This window comes from Camellia sinensis, chromosome 5 (genome assembly GCF_055761805.1).
Source record: "Camellia sinensis isolate YWXY chromosome 5, ASM5576180v1, whole genome shotgun sequence".
NCBI classification, from domain to species: Eukaryota; Viridiplantae; Streptophyta; class Magnoliopsida; order Ericales; family Theaceae; genus Camellia; species Camellia sinensis.
The window spans coordinates 186,637,501-186,657,926 of record NC_138965.1 but is presented as its reverse complement, the minus strand read 5'-3'; the positions used below and the strand labels follow the sequence as shown (position 1 = coordinate 186,657,926).

The 20,426-nt window shown below is 30.5% G+C and overlaps 2 protein-coding genes across 8 annotated transcripts in view; both read left to right on the top strand.

Annotated features, from left to right (window-relative positions):
* Positions 1-1,460: 1,460 nt before the first annotated feature.
* LOC114309827 (multicopper oxidase LPR1) lies at positions 1,461-9,098 on the top strand. Its single transcript, XM_028255650.2, has 3 exons — positions 1,461-1,990; positions 6,436-7,893; positions 8,657-9,098. The coding sequence occupies exons 1-3, from the start codon at positions 1,514-1,516 to the stop codon at positions 8,708-8,710; spliced, it is 1,989 nt and encodes a 662-aa protein (XP_028111451.2). The 5' UTR covers positions 1,461-1,513; the 3' UTR covers positions 8,711-9,098.
* Positions 9,099-12,535: 3,437 nt separating this feature from the next.
* LOC114309826 (uncharacterized) overlaps positions 12,536-20,426 on the top strand; it is an 8,409-nt gene continuing 518 nt past the window's right edge. For 3 of the 7 annotated variants that reach the window (XM_028255648.2, XM_028255645.2, XM_082870793.1), the window contains exons 1-9: positions 12,536-12,839; positions 13,133-13,267; positions 14,011-14,127; positions 14,197-14,325; positions 15,923-16,099; positions 16,844-16,984; positions 17,547-17,732; positions 17,923-17,994; positions 20,151-20,317. In XM_028255648.2, coding sequence (XP_028111449.2) covers positions 12,699-12,839; positions 13,133-13,267; positions 14,011-14,127; positions 14,197-14,325; positions 15,923-16,099; positions 16,844-16,984; positions 17,547-17,732; positions 17,923-17,994; positions 20,151-20,312 — 1,260 coding nt within the window. In that variant the 5' untranslated portion in view covers positions 12,536-12,698 and the 3' untranslated portion in view covers positions 20,313-20,317. Of the gene's footprint in view, positions 12,840-13,132; positions 13,268-14,010; positions 14,128-14,196; positions 14,326-15,922; positions 16,100-16,843; positions 16,985-17,546; positions 17,733-17,922; positions 17,995-20,150 lie in introns of all 7 variants that reach the window. The other 4 variants (XM_082870795.1, XM_082870796.1, XM_028255644.2 and 1 more) reach the window with 3 other exon arrangements.

The window sequence follows — 20,426 nt, the reverse complement described above, 5'->3', positions numbered from 1 at the left end:
ATATATTTTGTATATTTACAATAAATATTGTGTAATATTGAAACATAGTTAAGAGAGAAATAATGAATTTTTTTTTTTTTGACAACTGTGTGTTTTGGATTCTATAAAAATATTTATGATCCAATAACTCTTAAAACATGATAATTTTACCCTTGTTTAGTCAATATGCTATTATGATATTTTTTTTAATGTTTTAAAATTTCAAAATTTTATAACTTTCAAAATACACATCTATTTGAAAGTTAGGAGTCCAAATGAATGAAAAGTATGAAAGTTCATAATTTTTTAAATAAAAAAAGAATGTTCATGTTCATACTTTTTATTAGATATTTAATTTTAATTTAAAACATGTGAATGCTCATATTTTTAATTGAATGTAATAGGGTTTAATACTATTCATACTTACAACTTTAAGCTTCCAAAATTATGAATATTCACATTTTTAAATACTATATATATATATATATATATATATATATTTTTAAACCATTCAATTTCAAATAATTTTGAATGTTTCTTCATTGTTGATTACTTTGCAAACTAATTTTGTATCTCTAAATTGTAGGTTGTTAGGCATCTCCTAACTTATTTGAATCACATCACTTTTTTTTTTTATATATATTTTTAAATTTTATTTAAATTATTTCAAATTAATGTCTTTCTATCCAAACTGATTTTGTATTTCTAAATTAGTATCTTCCTATCAAAAGTATATTCGAATTTACTCCATCTACAATTTTTGAATTTTCCAATCTATTTTATCTATTTTTATTTTTAATTATATCCATTTATATAATTAGTGACAATAGAATCATTTAGTGGGAGTTGATGGGAATATAAGAATTTTTATAAGCCTAGAGTCAGAACAATTTTCTAATAAATGCCTCTAGAGTCTAAACAATATCCTAATAAATGCCTCTAGGGTCAAAATAATATTTTGTTAGTAAGAAATAAATAATAATTTTTTTTTGAATAATGTTACACTTTGTGACAATATTATATATTTTTTGACCAAAATATTTTTAAATCACATTTAACATTAACATAAATATTTACAATATTATCATAAAAAACATAATTTTATTTTTAAATTATGAATATTAAAAAATAATTAAATTATATTTATTACAAAAACACATAACATATACATTTAAAAAAATAAAAATTAGAAATTCTAAAAATTTTATCAAAAATTCTATCAAATATTTCACATGAATATGAGATTCACATGAGACTAACTTTGTGTGGGTTTCGCGTCTACATTTAATAAAACTTTTGGTCCCTAACATTACTCTTAAAAAAAAGTACATAATAAAGTGAAGAAAATGTTATGAATCCTAAATAATTAATAAATGTTTTATTAAGTCTTTCACATAGGTGTGAGACTTACATAAACTTACAAAAACTCACATAAACTTACAAAAATATCGATGTGAGAAATTTAATAAAATATTTGATAGATTATTTGAGAATCTAACATTACTGGTAAAGTGACGATTCATGACCTACAGACATGTGTGCCGAATGGGATTCCCTAAAGCTAACATCAACACCACCCATCACACAGACACACATCAACTCTCCCTCTCCCTCTCCCTCTCTCTCTCGTGAATTATTAGTATCAGACCCAGCTCTTACAGAGGTCCTCTCTGTCTCCTCTCTCACTCATACTGTCTCTCCCTCCACATGTGAATTAGAACCCAACCCAGTTCTCCATTTTACTCATCTCTCTCTCTCTCTCTCTCTCTCTCTCTCTCTGTACTTATATCAAAAGGTGGTTGAAATGAAGAGGATCATTCTGTATAATCTGATTTGTGTGGCTTTGATGGGAGTTTTAATATGGGGAGAAGAAGACAAGTTAGTAAGTCCACAACAGTTGGAAATGTTTGTTGATGATCTTCCTGATATGCCCAAGTTACCTGCTTACAACCTTGTCAATGGTGTCCCCATTTCTAAGTCACTCAAGATTGGAATGTTCCAGAAGAAATGGGTAAGCCGAACATAATCCCCCCATCTCTCTCTGTTTCTCTGTTTTAGATACTTTTGGGGATTAATATTCACTTCTTATTTATTTTTATTTTTTTTATACACCTCATCTCATATATCATAAATATCTACGTTGTAAAAAATGTTTGTTCATTTGAATTTAAAGAAAAATTTTTATCCCAATAATATTGGACCTAGAAAAGTAGGTTCCAAATTACAATTCTACTCTGTAATTATTTAAATTTTAGTTTTTTTTCTTTTTGCAAAACTAGTAATTAGATTTTTATATTTATGTTTTACTAAAAAAACTAGAGTAATGAAGGATTATGAAATATTTTATGAAATTTTTTCATCTTTTCATAGCGTGTATTGTTTGATTGTATTTGTAATTCAATAGTAGATAATTTTTATAAAGTATTTCATGATATTTTTTTTTTCATAATCTTTAGCATTAGGCAAAAAACTTATGTTGTAATTTATTTTTATATTTATGCTTTACTAAAAAAAACTTTGTAATTAAAAAATTCATATCATAATTTATTTTTATTTTGATCTTTTATTTTATAAAATTCGCGGGTATTATGCTGGTTATACTAATTATAATTAAGGCAATTCTTGAGTGTGTAAGTACATATATACTTTCATAAGTTCTCGTAATTATACATAAGTTACTTCATAAAATTGCGTAAATTTTCACAAATATACATAAGTTAACTCATAAAAATTTGAGAGATTACAACTTACGTATATTTGTAAAAATTTACATAATTTTATGAAATAATTTATGTATATTTATAAAAACTTAAATAAATACATATAATATGCACTCTGCACATCCAAACCCTTATCAATTAATTATATGTTGCAAGAGTCGGTGACTTGTTCTTTAATTGGAGAGCAATAATATCAGGGATTATGAAAAAAATATCATAAAATGTTAAATTTTTTATCTTTTAATTAGTGTGTGATATTTTTTTGTATGTATAATCTAACGGTGAAAATTTTTTCATGATACCTAACATTACTCATTATAGAGATATAATAGTGTTTTTTTGTTTAGAAGTTTATTTACTTTCGCGTTTTTTTTTTCGTTATTGTTTTGGCAGAGAGGGAGAGGAGGGAAATCATAATGATGATTAATGAGAGATATAATAATAGGATAATATCTTTTTTGCGTATTGAATACAATTAATGACAATTCATTTAGTCAACTTTTACCCCTGTTTTTTTGGCTCAATTTTTTAGTATTGCTTCTATTTTTATTTTTATGTGATATACACACAATAAATTAAAAAAATAGATCTTTTATTAGGCGAGACTTTAGATGAGCGCCCCTGCTGATGTTAGGTGAGCTTAGGGCATGGCCACTGTATAATTTGGGTTTAGTGGTTATTTTATTGGATAAATTACAAATATATTCTTGAGACATATTTAAAATATAAATTGTTTCTTATGGTTGGAAAAATTATAAATACCTTCCTATTATAAATTTTTTATTTAACAAAATTAATTGAAAAAGTGAAATTTTTAACTGTTCACTTATACAATAATAAAATTATCTGAATTATTAATTGAAATAAAATTTTAACATTATTAAAAACTATTAATTAACTTGATAATTTATTAATAAAAGGATTTATTTGTTATGAAATTAGAAAACTTATGGGACATAATGTAATTTCTAAAACTATAAGAGTTTTTTTTATAATTTAAGTAAATCTCAAGGGTTGTCTTTACAATTTATCCTATTTTGTTTGGAAGTATGTGTCAAAATATTTGGTATATTTGTGTTTATAATTTATAATTTATGTGACAAAAATATTTTTAAAAAATTGGAAATACTTTTAATTTCTGCATTTTAAATTGGAGAAAATTACGAATCAATGAAAAGTATAGATATTAATTGCAAATTCAGACTGTGTTTGGTTTCAATTTAAATTAAATTTTTTGTTTTTCGTATTTTTTATTTTTAATGAAAATTTCTAAAATTTTACACTATTTTTTATTTTTTTTAAAATGTATCTTACTTGGATATATCTAAAAAGTAAAATATTTGTAAAATAAATATTTTAAAAAAATTAATAAATACACAAAAATATGAAAATGTACTGAATTTTTGTATTTTTGATATTTAGTGAATTTTTAAAGATTTTTTTCACAAATATTATACTTTTTAAGTGTATTTATATTAGGTGTATTTAAAAATTAAAAAAATTAATTAAAATATTAAAAAATTCAGTAAAAACAAAAATATATGAAAAACAAAAAATTTAAATATATGAAAAGTGAATCCTAAAAAGTAAAACCAAACAAGCTACTACTCCGGTACAATCGGGAGTTGTGTTTAAAATCATAATCTTTGCATGCACCAGATTATAGACTTACTTATATTTTCATAATTTTGTAATTATTTTTATTTTTAATTTTCATGGATTTACTATTTCCTTTTAAATTATCAATTTTTAGTTCATCAGAAATTGCACAGAACAGAATAGAACATTGTCCAAAATTTGAGGAACTGCCTGTTTTAGAGCATCTCCAACGGTAGTAGGCATTTTACCTATCTAAATATTACTATAAAGTATATATTTTATTTTGCCTATCAACTGTTTTATGTTTTTACTCCAATCATACTCTTTATTTTAGCTATTTATCCAAATACTATTAATTTTATAGAATGCCACGTCAACAATAAAGATGGAGGGAAATGATCCTAATGATTGAATACATTTTGCCTAGCGTTGAAGGCTAGCTACATGTAGCTAGTGAGAGCATCTCCAATGGTGGTAGGCATTTTACCTATCTAAATATTACTATAAAGTATACATTTTATTTTGCCTGTCAACAATTTCATGTTTCTACCCCAACCATGCTCTTTATTTTAGCTACTCATCCAAATACTATTAACTTTACAGAATGCCACGTCAGCAACAAAGATGGAGGGAAATAATCTTAATGATTAAATACATTTTGCCTAGCCTTGAAGGCTAGCTACATGTAGCTAGTGAATGTGAGCTGAGCCAAAATGCCTAAGCATATGCCTAGTGCATTGGAGTTGAAAAAAGTGAGTCATATTAGGCATTTTGACTAACAAGCATCATATGCCTAGTGGGTTGGAGATGCTCTGAATATGAGTTGAGCCAAAATGCCTAATCATATGCCTAGCGCATTGGAATTGAAAAAAGTGAATCACACTAGGCATTTTAACTCACAAGTATTATATGCCTAGTGCATTGGAGATGCTCTTACCAATAATGAGTTCCTATTCAAATTGATGAACTTGCATATAGTGTGTTGGTGCCATACCCGGATTGAATTGTTTGGAGTCATCCCAATCAGTTGGGTTTTTTTACCCTTGAGAAAGTAGTTGAGTTCGACCGACATTCAATTTTTTTTTTTTGTCTCCAAAGTGTGTTTTTTTTTTTTTTTTTTCCAAAAGTAACTGCTTTTGGCTGTTTTTTTTTTTTTTTTTTGGGTCCTTTCTGGATTTTTTTTTTCAAGTTTTTTTTGAAACTTTTACATTCTGTCTAGTCAGAACAAAAAAATGTAATTTTTTTTGAATTTTTTTTAAAAAAATCACTAAAAACCAACCAGTTGTCCACTGTTTAACTGTGAATGTGAATCCAAACCAACCTATTTTCGTGAAATTATTTACTGTTTCATGATTGAGTTTAGGCGGTACTCTAAATTGATAGTTATTAATTTAAATTATATAACCCACCACTTCAGTGTTAAAGTTTTAGAGACTATATGAACGGTATCAATTAATAAATAGAATAAAACTTTGTTTGAATAATTTTTTTTAAAATCTTTTTTCAATTTTTTTGTTTACTTTTTTATACCATCCACTGTGTAATTGTGAGAGGAAAAATGGAATGAATACCACATGCTGGCCTGTCTCGTAAAAAAGAATGTAATTGTTATCTACTTCTTCACTTTAGGATTGTTTAATCTATTAAGGTATAGCTTATCTTCTTCAAATTCACTTTAAAATCTTATTATCTATCAAGAATTGTTAAACTATGACAATTTATCAAACACATAATTTTCTCTTTTTTATTTTATATTTTCTTAATTATCATCAACTACTAAAGCATATATATTGCGGGCCATCAATACTTTTTATTTTTGCTTTTTGTTTTACTACGGCCTCGTTTGGGAACAGGCTAATTTGAGAGAAAAGAGAATCTTTGACTTTTTAGTATGGGTTATTGGCTTTTTGGCTAATTTAGTAACTTTTTGACTAATTGGCTAAAATAGCCTCTTGCCAAACGAGGCCTACTTTAGTAGTTGAGAAAAAGTTGAGAATTTTATAAAATCAATGGACTATTATATCAAACCATTTATTCTTTTGGCATAGATACATTGAAGTGTGTTCAAAACACTACTCTTTCCTGAATGAAGTCACTTGTTTTGACGGTTGTGATTTGTTCTTTTGCTAATTTGCAGAAATTTCATAGGGATCTTCCTCCAACCCGCGTGTTTGCCTACGGTACAAGCAAGCACACCGCAACGGTCCCTGGTCCAACGATTGAGGCCCTCCATGGGATCGACACTTACGTGACGTGGCAAAATCACCTTCCTTCAAAGCACATACTTCCTTGGGACCCAACTATCCCAACTGCCATCCCAACCACCAAGAAGGGCATTCCTACGGTGGTTCACCTCCACGGTAGCATCGGTGAGCCAGAGAGTGATGGACATGCACAGTCATGGTTCACCGCCCGATTTGAAGAAAAAGGACCCACTTGGACGAAGAAAACATATCACTACTACAACCATCAACAACCAGGAAATCTATGGTACCATGATCATGCAATGGGGTTGACCAGAGTCAACCTTCTAGCCGGCTTGATTGGGGCCTACATCATCCGCCACCCTGCGATTGAAGACCCACTTGGCCTCCCATTTGGTGATGAATTTGATCGTCCGTTGATTGTCTTTGATCGTAGCTTTCGTACCGATGGTTCATTATTCATGAACTCTACTGGAAATAATCCCACCATACATCCTCAATGGCAGCCTGAGTATTTTGGTGATGCTATTATTGTAAATGGCAAAGCTTGGCCTCGCATGATCGTACGGCGGAGAAAGTATCGATTTCGGATCATCAATGCAAGTAATGCTCGATTTTTTAAGTTCTTCTTCACCAATGGTCTAAGATTTATCCACGTGGCATCTGATTCAGTCTACGTTGAACGGCCAGTGACACTCAAAGAGATCCTTCTAGCCCCATCTGAGATTGCTGACGTGATTGTTGACTTTTCAAAATCAAAGTTTGGTTCAGTTATCCTCTCCAATGACGCAGTATATCCATACCCATCAGGTGACCCGGTCAACAAATTCAATGACAAAGTTATGAAGTTCATCATAAAAAATGAACGTGAGATTGATACGCGGTACGTACCCAATAAGCTGATCAAATATCCATACCCTAATTTATCCAGTGCTTCGGTAACACGATATATCGCTATGTTTGAGTACACAAGCAACATTGATGAGCCTACACATTTGTATCTAAATGCGAAATCATACGAACAACCGGTGACTGAGATGCCAAAAGTAGGGACCACAGAGGTTTGGAACGTGATCAATCTAACGGGGGACAATCACCCTTTGCACATCCATTTGGGTCTATTTGCGGTGTTAGATCAGACGGAATTGGTAGGCATTGATGAGTTTCGAAATTGTATGGTGAAGATGAACGATGCGATCAAGTGCCAAATAAGCAAGTACGCACGTGGCAACAGGACGGAAGTGCTTGCCCATGAGAAAGGGTGGAAGAACGTGTACAAGATGACTCCTGGATTTGTCACCAAGATCCTAGTGAGGTTTTCTTACATACATTCAAATGCATCATACGTGTTCGATGCAACTGCAGAGCCTGGTTATGTCTACCATTGCCACGTAAGTACTCAGCTCATCTCATCTCATCTCATCTCATCTCCGTTTGAAATAAGTTTAACTGATTGATAATTATACTTAAAAAATTGCGAAAAAATACCTGCAATCTTATCACGGGTGAATACAAAAAGCTTCTCGAATCTGTCGTATTGCCTGCCTAAATAGTAAATAGTAATTAATGAGCCCTCTCATGTCAGCTAAATTCCAAAACCACACCCCCAAATTCCAAAGCCTTTGTTTTGTTCGACTTGTTTTCATTCCTATCCCGCTTAAAAACGAGAGAGTTATGGGCTGTTAAGGCTTGTTTGGTATCATCTCTGAAACTTGCTTTTGTTTGTTGAAAAATTTATAAATGAAAAAACATTAAAGTTGGCTCATAGCTGTTTTTCAGTTAATCTAAAGATGTCTTCAAAAATAGATTTTAAAAATACTTGGCAAAATGTGTATTTTTTGCCATTTCATATTATTTTCTTGATATTACGTGTTAATGTAATGTATTTGAAGAACATGCCAAAAAAAAGGTAATTTGTTTATTCAATGTCTACTAACCATCTGCATTAGTTTTCGTCACTAAAAAGTATGCCAGTGTAATTATGTCAAAAGTGTAGAATTAGCTGTATTATTTTCAAACTTTAAGGGAAGTGAATGTAATTTACCAAAAAAAAAAAAAAAAAGAAGTAAAGTTTTATGTATTGGTTATGTTTATTAATAGCTAGTACTCTGTTTTACTAATTGCTCTTTTGTTTTAAATTTTGCATAAATGCAGATATTGGATCATGAAGACAATGTAATGATGAGGCCTTTGAAGTTCATCAAGTGAGAAGGGCCATCCCAAATAAATAGGCAAAATTTTAGAAATGGTCACTTTTCATTGGACTTACTCTCTTCATTTATATTGAATACCTTCCATAGAACAAAAATACTAAGGACATTTAATCAACCACAAAACCAAAAATCAAATATTTATGATGGGTTCCGATTATACATGTTTTGTGGTTGGTTCTTTGGTTGATTTTGTGTCCATATCCAGTAGCATTAAATGCTAAAGATGTTCATAAGGCTTTCCATTTTCTTCTCTTGTAATTCTTTTCATTTTGTTTTTATTTTTTGCAGGATCTTTAATCTATCCATTACAATTTATGTGTGATTAATACTAATAAGCACAGCTACACAGATCTATCATATAATAATTATATTTTCAGTAAGAATTTTGTTAACATTTATGGAATGGAAATGCTATACAAATAAACTTATTTTACTAAACTCATGTCACATTGAGTGTTTAAAATTTGGAATGAGAAATCAGTGTGTTATATCGGATTGTAAACAAATATTTGTTTATTTAACAACTAATCTTATGCATAGAAGATGAATTTCAAACTTTAATGTTGTTTGGAAAATTGTTTTTTCTGTATTTCGAACAACTCGTGATTGTTAAACAATTTGAATGTTGATGACTAGCAATATTATGCCTAGGAAAAAAAAATATAGAAAATTAATGCATGATTTAAGTTCATTATGAATGTGGACTATGCCTATTAATGAATTTAAATCATACATTAATTTTTCTATACTTGAAATAGTTTCTCATTCCCGACCTAAGATCAGACTTACAAATATGTTTCCAAAATTATCCAAAAACAAAATAAAAATCACAAGCCTATATAGCTCAGATATTTTTGTACATTTTTTTGGGTCACATTTTAAATAAAAACATATGATTACTTAAGTTTCTTTTGAGAAGTGTCAAAAAAATTAGTTTAGGGCAATGATTGAGACCCTCATCCCTGCAAGACCCCCACAAATCTGGATTACTCATGATTTACGACCCACTCATGTATGTGTGGGGTTTACATAGAGGGTCAAAATCACTTTGGTGGTGTTGGGGTCATTCTCAAAAAGAGTCCCAAACATTTTCCATTAGTTTATTTGTTTGTTTTGTTTATTTGAGTCGTGTCACTTCTTTATTTTTATACCTTTTTTTTTTGTAATAAGTAAAAGAGTCGGCTTTTAATTAAGGTTAGCAGTACAAATTTTGTAAACAGTTACTTTAAAAGGCTACTAATACATTGAAAAATTTAGAAATTTTCTAGATGTTGATTTGTGATTATATATCAATTTTAAGAAGTAAATATCAATTCTAATCAAACAATCAAGACAAATCGACACAACGATTTTAACGTGAAAAAATCACAATTGGAGCGCCTACAATTGTGATAAAAAAACCATGGGCAAAATCTACAAAACAATGCAATAAGAAGACATAAAGGAATTACACAAGTGTACTCTCAATTACCTAGCAAATCCATACTTGAATCGAACAGACCCCTATGTGTCTCTTCCAGCCTCGTCTTCACCTTGAAATTGTCTTTTCCAACGTTGAATCCACAACACCGATGTCAAATCACAACGATGAGCCACTTTGAAATCTACCAAAGTTCTAGGCCCGAATTCCCTAGAATCTACCAAAGAAGAACATTCTCTATTGTATAGAATAAAGAAACAATCATTTGATGTATACTTCTTAAACTATGAATTCAAATAAACATCAAAGAAACCAAGCAAAATAGCCCTAGATATAAACCCTAATATCCAAGAAGAAGATTTGGAAGTTGTAACCCTAAAATCTGACTGAAACACATATTTATAGCAATTTGTTCTGCGATCTTTGCTTGAGCGCAAGAATGGCCGCTCGAGCAAACTGACGTTCAAGCGTAAGAAATTCCGCTAGAGCGGAAAAATGCAACTCCCAGTATTTTTGCAGGTGATCAAATTTCTAGAACCAAAGATTCTCCGCTCTAGTGCACAAACGGCCGTTCGAGCGGACAAGCAACTTTGAATGCATTTTTGGCAAATATAAAGGATTTAACTTCTGAAACTTTTCTGCAGGACACAATTCGGGTTGAATTTGCATCTAAAAACTTATAATCTCACCGAAATAAAAAGTATGAATAAAATTACAAGTTAAAGGAGTTTTGTCAAACTGGATTGTCAAGAATAATAACCTAACATACATAATTTATGTTTATAAAAATAATGTTAAAAATGCAGAACATAACATAAATATGGATACTTACATAAACACATTATATAACATAATTGTTGGGCGGGCCAATTAGAATTGAAACAAATATTCCAATCCTAGCCCATTTTTCAATTGGGCCGAGGAAATTTTGGGTATGTTTGGGAAGAAAGAATTCAAGTAAGAATTCAAATTTGGTAAGTTGTAAAAAAGTTACTTAAAAAGTTAAAAAAGTTATTATTATTCACTAAAAGTCAAAAATTACGGCTGCACAACTCTCAATTTTAATTTTTCCCTACATATTAATTTATACAATTTTTTAATACACATTTTTCCATAAAAAGTCAAAAAGTTAAGCCAAACATCCATATTTTTTTTCTCAATTTTTTAGTTCAAAAAGACAAAAAGTACACGTATTTAAGACACCCCAAACAAAATAAAAAATTTAAAAAGCTAAAAAGTAATAAAAAAGGTCTAAGTTTTATTTTAGCTCTTATATTATTATTATTTTTTCTAATTTTTTTCATAAGAAGTTAAAAAATGGTTTTTAAACACTTTAATTTTTTTTACCTCATAATTTATTTAAATTTTAACTCAAATTCGTAATCCAAGCACATTCTAACAAAAATTTAGAGGGTAAATTTATAATTTCTTTTAAGTTTTAAAGAAAAACTATAAGCCCAATAATTTTGATATATTGCATTGAATTTCTTAAATATTTTAATTCATATAACAGTTAATTTATTTTAATTAATAATTAATTACTTATATAAATGAAAAAATGATATCATATATTTTACATGAAAATATATATTTCATGTTATTTATTTATTTTTATGTTTTTGTAATATTTGTATTATTTTTAATTAATTTAATCTTAGTAGACAAGAATTCAAAATAATAATGTGAAAATTATAAAATTTAGGGAGATTTACGTGTCAAGTGAATTTATTGTCCAATAGGTCTTATGATAATTAATGACGTTTTTCATTTAATATTATAAAAAAATGTTAGTAATTGTTAATTTTCAGTGACAATTTGAAAATTTTGTCACAAAAAATGTCCTTAATTATAAATTTTAATGATAATTAATGACGTTTTTCATTTAATACTATAAAAAAATGTTAGTAATTGTTAATTTTCAGTGACAATTTGAAAATTTTGTCACAAAAAATGTCCTTAATTATAAATTTTAACGATAATTTAAAAAAACAAATTTTAACTTTCAGTGACAGTTTAAAAATTTGTTACAGAAAAAGTCACTAATTGTAAGTTTAGCAATAGTTTATAAAAATCGTGACAAAAAGAAAAGATTAATTATAAATTTTTAATGATATATGTAAAAAATATTACAAAAAATTATTTTTAATGATTTTATTAAACTTATTTTTAATAAGAGTCAATAGATTTTAGTTTACCTAAAATTTATTGTACTTTTTTTTATAGAATCTCATGAAAGTTGAGTTTAATTTACCTAAATTTTAAGGTTGATTATTCAGTATCCTTAAAATTTAAAAATATAGTGTTTCATAAAATTTTGATTAGTAGAAAGGGATAGAAGCCATGATTTATGTTAGACTGGGAAACAATATGAAAGTTAACTAATTGATGATTACTTAAAATATGATCACGTGATATACTGGATTATTAAATAATTTCCCGACATATTTAAGGGACAAAAAACAGTGGCGCAATTTTTCCTCAAATTTGGAAAACAGGAAGGGAAGTATGATGGTAAATCCAGTCCAGTCATGGGCATAGAACATTCGAACACAATCCACAAGCGATGATGGCACTGCTTAATAACAGCCCTACATTCCCCTCCGTCGCCGGCCTCAATCTTCTTCGCCAGCCGCCGTCCTCCGCCGCCAAACCTTTGCCTAATGAACTGAGAATCTCATGTTCCCTCTCTCATCTCCCAAACAAGGTCAGTCATTTCACTCTTACCCTTGCCTCGTTACAATCATCATACCTACAATATAATCATATATCTATGTATAAATGCTTAATTTTATTAAATGTTTGTCCATTAAATTGTGAACAAAAATAAATAATTGTTCAGAATCATATAAATCCCCTTCAATATAGTCCATATCCCAACAATTAAAATGGAATGTATGTAGTGAGATAGATAGAGATTGTTGTGGTCAAATGGAATTAGCTAGGGTGTAAAATGTAAATATATGCTGACAAGTGTTGGTGGTGGGGATGTATGAGCAGTTTAAGAGGGCGTACACAAGCGTGATGATAGTCCCGACTGGTATAGGTGCATCCATTGGTGGCTTTGCCGGAGATGCTCTGCCTGTGGCTCGTGCTATCGCCTCCGTTGTTGACTGCCTTATCTCACACCCAAATGTATGGTTCTATATCTCTGTTGATTGCACTACATTGTTCAACTCACTTGATAACACAAAGTAAAATTTAAAACAAAAAAAAGTGAATTGTAATTTGTAACCCTCTTAAGGTGTGCTTTAATCAAGTTCAAAAAAAAAAAAAGGTGCTTTAATCATTTGAATTTTTTTAAATTTTAAATTAAACAACTAGAATTGAGCATTGTTGCTAACAATGGTTTTTATTTTTACTATAATATAAACACATGTGAAAAAACGAACACGGAAATATAATTAAGATAATGTTATGCGTTAAGTTAAAATACTCGTTAGCATTCACTTGAAAAAATGAAAATTGGTTAAATGCTCCCCCTTTAATCTCTAGTGTGGTGACAAACGGATGACACATTTATGCTATGTTTGGATGGCTTTTTGAAAGTAAGTTACATAAAAAAGAAAAGGATAAAAAAGAAAGTGATGCTCGCCTTTTTGAAAGTAAGTTACATAAAAAAGAAAAGGTGAAAGACTGTGAATAACTTACAATGAGTTATATGCTTGGGTTACGGAATCAGTGTCGTTAGGTTCAGATCACTTGATGCAATTTGATCATTGTGAATTATTGTAGCAAACTTGGGCAATGGTCCGATGGCTTAAACGTAGCTTGGACAATGATTAGTGTATCAATTATGCACTTGTCAGGGTTGCCATTGCAGTTCTTGATTATGCATACACAACTTCTTCCCTCTATAAAATCGTCATTGTTTACAGGTTCTTAATGCGGCAATGTTATACTGGCCCATGCCAAATGTATTATATGTTGAGGGTTATGCTCTTGACCGATTTGCAGAAGGTGCCTGGGCATTACAGCTAGTGCATCAAAACAAGGTGTGCTTCGGTAGTTTCTTGTTTACTGCTTAGCATGTGACTGTATATTGAATGTGTTATATGAAACAGGTCGGGTTGGTTCTTGATGCTGCAATAGAGGAAGAGCTTCGTATCCGCCATCTACAAGTGGTTGATGCAACAAGGGCTTCCCTTGGACTGCCAGTCATCGAATATATCGTCACTGACACCCCTTTACAGGTATCAACATATTATACTACAAAAATATCATTAATTAACTCAACTAGATAGAACTACCCAATTATTTGGCCCTTTCTTGGGTAAGGATATGCTACAAAAATGAAACTATGCAAATGATGTTGTATATCGTATGGTGCATAATAAATAATTAAATACTTTTTTGTTTGATTGCTACTTGGATTCTTGGTGAACTACTGTGGATGATGTTGGAGCATGTGTGAAGGTAGAGTCTGACATTGGATAAAGAGTAAAAGAGACGAGTCTTAATATATATTAGATGAGCTCTCCACTTATAAGCTTAGGTTTTTAAGTGGGTATGAGTTCCAAATAATGTATGTTGGGCTCTGATATGGTGTTTATGAACTCTAGAGTTTTTTCCTAATGGACTAGGCCAGTATTGCTATACGCTTGTAGGCTCCTTAATTCCCTAACACACGATGCTTTGCTTATTTAGACATAGTGATTGATAAATGTGAACATCACCTTCATTGTACATTTAATGTCAAATCCACCTGAGAAGGGAAAGCAACTCTTCTAAAGTTCATACTGAAGAAGATATAATATGATCCTCCCTGCCAGACGATATAATATGAACCACTTATAAAATACATTGTTGGTAATGGTCAATCCATATTTTTGTGGATGGATAATTGGCACCCATTGGGGCCCTTAGACGAAAAATATGGGGAAAAGTTTGTCCATAATATAGGAAATGCCTTGAGGGCTAAAGTTGCAGACATAATTCAGCAAGGTTGCTGGAATTGGCCAAGACAGAGGAACACTGCATCCAAGAGATAATGACAAATACTCCTAGCTATTTCACTCCCTTGACAAATAAGCTTGATGAAGTTGTCTAGTCCCCTTCCCCTGATGGTTTATCCTCTACAAAATCTGGTTGGGAATCGATTAGAAAGGTGTATAACCAAATCCCCTGGTGTAATATTGTTTGGTTTAAGCAACACATACCCAAATGTGCTTTTATCCTTTGGGTGTTGCATCAAGGCAGATTGTCCACAAAAGATAGACCTAGTAGTTGGGGTATGAATGTGGATCCTTATTTGTGTTTTGTGCAACCAAGCTGAAGAGATTCATCAGCACCTTTTCTTCATTTGTCCCTTGAGAAAATAATGCTATGCAGTAATGGGTTAACAAAAATCCTTTGATCTGGGATGATGAAATTCTACGGGCTATTCAACATCATAATAATAAGAATTTCAGAAGTGCTATTTATAAGCTTTCACTTGTAGCAACTGTTTCAGACTTGGAATGAGAGAAAACAATCAAACTTTCACTCATATAGGGAAGGATAGTCCAGTTATCCATGGAACTGCAGAGGAGGATGTGAGATTCAGTGAAGGATAGTCCAGTTGTACTAATTTTTTGTGGATTTTGTAGGGGCATTTGAATAAGTTTTTGATTTATAGTTTATTTATTTATTTATTTTATTTTATTTGTACATGGGTTGCACCCCCTTTGGTGCCTCTTTTTAACGGAATCCTTTAGAAATGCTGTGTTTTCCTCGAGTACTTGATTCTTTATGGACTTTGAGTGTCTTTATTCTACCAACGACCTGGTGTTATACAACTCTTCTTTACAGGTGGAAAAATGGGTTGATTTGAAGACTGGCCAATCAACTGGGAGGGTAAAACACCCTGATTCACTATTGAGGGCTGTACAGACACTAATTAACCAATCTTCGGTAAATGCAATTGCGGTTGTGGCACGCTTTCCAGATGATGATATTGAGGACATGAATGATTATCGACAAGGGTTGGTATGGTAATTATATTTTTCGGTATGATGCTGCTTTATGACAAAATGTGTTTGAAATTAGCATCATGCTAGTCCCATCCATTATTGCGTAATTAGTGTATTAAGGTGTATCATGCACGCTAGGGGTTGACATTCTGTGGACATTTTTTGGAGGTTATGTGGGTACCCTACTTTTTTAGGCGCTGTATTCTCTACCTTTTCATAAGGTATTTGTAACCTGATTTGGTTTGTTGTCCTTCAATTATTCATGATTATTTTTTTGGATAATGTCCAAATATTTTTTGAATTTCAACCATTATGATGAAGAAAAAACATACATTGTTTTTTGCGTAAAAAGGAATGTGCTTATTAGCATGGATAATTTTCTAATTTAATGTGAAAGAAGCATGCTTTTCTTCTTCTCAGCATGATACTTTGCTCTTTCTGATCTCAATGCCTTCAGATTATCCATCCATTACTTTCATATGGCTGAAATTTCTAATTGCCATTGGCTTTGAAAACTCCCTTCATCTCCAGTTATGATGTCTGAGTACTTCAAAATAATTGCTGAATCTTAATTATATCTTTCCAGCTGTAGATGGTTGAGGCTAATTGCTTCTTTTTGTAAGAATGCAGACAGAATTAAAGTTGCATGTAGATTTATATGATGTATAAACGTCATTATGTGAACTTGTCACTTGTTAGATTAAGACTCAAGCCATACTCTAAATTTTATCTCATTCTTCTTCATGTACTTACTGTGCAGGGAATAGATCTTTTGGCCGGAGTGGAGGCGATTATAAGTCATCTAGTGGTGAAGGAATTCCAGATTCCCTGTGCACATGCTCCTGCTCTATCACCTGTTCCTCTGAGCATGTCATTGTGTCCAAAAGCAGCTGCTGAAGAGGTGAGTAGATTCTTCACAGTAAACAAAGAAATTATGCATTTGATAAATAAAACAGAAAATGAAAATTAACATGAATAATTTGTTTGGAAAACTTTTTCCGAAAATTATTCTCCAAAATCCAATATTCTGGTGAATTATCAGAATATAATTTCATTGTCCATGCCAAATTGCAAAATGTATTAACAATTTAGTTGTCACTCAGCAAGCATATAAATATGACAATATGTATCCTCCTTTACCAGCATGAACAAAATTCAGCAGAATAGTAAAAACCGGGTTTCATTGGACAACTTTGTTCCTGGCATTTTTATGTGGAAAAATCATATTTTGGTTAGCACGCTGGGGATATTTGATACAAGTTTATGTTATTTTCATACATGATATATACTGAACTATAGAACATGGAAATGAAGAAAATACTTTGGTTTCAGCTGTTCTCTAGAATATGAATGAGCACTACAACCATATATACTGTGATGTTGTTTTAATGTATTTTTTATTCAGTAGTCTCTCTCTCTCTCTCTCTTTCTCAGAGGAAATTTTGATTTGAATCTTGCCACAGATAGGATACACGTTCTTGCCCTGTGTGCTTGCTGGGCTAAGTAATGCACCACAGTATTTGGTTAAGAACTCCAAGTCCTTGGAAAGGGGTTGCATATTGGCAAGTGATGTTGATAGTGTCATTCTTCCAGCAGATGCTTGTGGAGGGGATGGTGTTATTGCATTCGCAAGTTTTAAACAAAACAAGGTAAAGATTTTATGTAGTAAGCTAATTGCTATTCCCACTTCCTCATTTGACATGTTGGGCAGAATTTGGAAAATGCAGTAATGACATGTTCTCATTCATCTAGCTCTGCAGTCCAGCTCTATATCTTACTACAAGCAATTAGCATTTAGCTACTAGTAATCTTCAAATTACTAACTCTGACTTTGGACAGCCACTTATAATTACTGTGGACGAGAATCGAACAGTTCTCAATGATACACCAGATAAAATTGGCATTGAAGCAGTAAGTATTGAATAATATGCACTTCATTGCTGATTTGTTTTTTTTCTTCCTTTTGACTATTAAAAGAACAACTTTGCAAAAGAATGAAAACAATTTAATTGCCAAAAGTTACCAAAATCTGACATTTTCAGGAATGAAGCAATGTATAGGGTGTGTTTATGATGAATGGTGGCTTCTTTGGCCACTTGTAGTTCAGCTTCTGAGCTGACTAAAGGTCAGAAGAGCATATTACAATGTGATTACTGATTACCCATACTTGTTAAGAGGTGTATTGAAAGAGCATATATCACCTCCTCTCGGAGTGATATTGAATGCGACCATCTTGAATGTTGCAAACATGGTTGTCAAAGTCCTGATCTGTTTTTTTTATAATTCTACGATATCTCAATTCATCTAGACAAAATCAATGCGGACTGTGTAGAAAAGTCCTTGTAGGTTGGATCTTTAAAGATCGTGGAATCTCGATCAGGATTCAATCCTAGTTGATCCAATTTTTAAGCCTTGTTTTGTATTATATGGGCTATTTTATTATTATTTTTATATAAATTTTATGTTTGTTGCCTAAATACCAATTTTACATGGTCCAAATGAATAAATAAGTCATATTAAATCAAAATGACTAAGAAAACTAGTTAATTGAACATTCAAATGTTGCAGTAATGTAGAAAAACTAACTAGTTGAAAGAACACACTCTTTTCATCTCTGTCCCCTTCTCTCCAGTAGATTTTGGCATTATTTATTTGATTATCTTTGTTTTGTTATTTTATTTTTTTGGAGAATTGTTTCTTTTATTCTATGTTTTATTCTCTTTTCATTTTTCAATCTATTTTAAAGCCAACTTTGTTAACTATTTTTCTTTTCCTTTTTATATAATGGTACAGATTGCAAAGTGTTTTATTATAGAACACTTCTCCACTTTCTTTTGATGAAATGCAAAACTTTTACTGAATTTTTTATTGTATAATATTATATTTAAATTTTACATGGAGCATTATATTTTCACATATTTTGACTTCTTTTTAGTATAATTTAGACTTTTTATTTTGTGTATACTTTTAAAAAAATTGTTTATTTAATTTAAATCATTATGCAATTTTTTGGGTAGAATCTTCGATCTGATTTTAATATCCAATTCTATAAACCTCTCCAACTGTCCAATGTAGGATTTGGATTTTGACAACCTTGGTTTCAAATACATAATTTATTTGAATGACAATGTTATTACACCTGATAGGCCATTAGTGATTTTTTTTTTTCTTGTGCATGTTTTAAATGTTCTTTGGAATTGCTTTAAAAGAGACCTATGAAGCATGGATATTGATATAATCTGATATGGATAAGGAGATACGATAAAGCTAAAAAATAGAATATGGGTATGACCAAAATACCTTCTTAAATTTTTTTATTAATTTATAATTTTTAGTATTGTAATATACATAAGTTTTAAGAGTAATTTCCTTTCTTGGGAACAAGATATTAGTTTAAGAGTCAATAGTCAGTTTACTTTTAAATTTTAAGTAGTTCCTACAAAGATTTCATTTCAATATGAAGTTTAAAATGTTTATATTGTCCCTATATATTTTTCTTTCACACTTAAAGTACTATATCAAAATTGCTAGATGCAATTAATCTGTTCATTTAATTGGTAAAATTTGATTTATTATTATTATTTTATTTTCTTATTTATCAATACTGTCTATGAAGTATGAATAAAAATTATGGCATATGGGAAAAAGATAAATTATGTCAATGTTGCAGGTCAAAAAAAGTAGGGCACTATTTTAATTTCACTATTTTCTCCTCCAAGAAAGCAAAGTATTGAAAAACTATTATTGTATTTATCTTAACAATTATACTCTAATGTTGTGCAACAATTGTTAAGAGATGTCAATTTTCTAAGAGTTCGGGTGCATGATATATAGTATCTGAAAATTATTTGATCCTTTTCAAAATTAAAGGAAATTGTAGATATGTTTAGGAAGTATCAGATACATATATGCGACTATTCAAAGAGTATTGGTATTTGATACATATACGACTCTCTTCTAAAAGCATATGTACTTCATAAAAAGCCACCATGTATTGAATTGGTTACTAATTCTTGCTTGAAATTATGCCATTTTAATCATTGAAAGAAATGGGACATCTCTTTCAGGTCAAGGTCTCTAACTATTGGGAAGCCATAGGCGTTATTGCAGCTCATAAGGCAGGAATAGATCCAAATTCTCTCCGAAGAAACAAAATTAGTAACATTCAATGCATTTCTGCCATTTCTTCTAATGGTTCTGCTGTTTCAAGTGCCAGATTATTTGTTTGATTAATGTAAGTAGTGACATTCACTTCTATCCAATTTTGTAGCTTAAATATTTAAAATCAACACTTTCTGATTCACAATACACTGAGCATAATTGTCCTTTTGTATTTGAAAATT

Excerpts from the sequence above, each read along its gene's own strand:
- LOC114309827 (XM_028255650.2), top strand. The coding sequence starts at position 1,514 with ATGTGTGCCGAATGGGATTCCCTAAAGCTAACATCAACACCACCCATC. Across the intron at positions 1,991-6,435 it reads GAATGTTCCAGAAGAAATGG|AAATTTCATAGGGATCTTCC; the intron begins GTAAGCCGAACA and ends GCTAATTTGCAG. Across the intron at positions 7,894-8,656 it reads GTTATGTCTACCATTGCCAC|ATATTGGATCATGAAGACAA; the intron begins GTAAGTACTCAG and ends GCATAAATGCAG.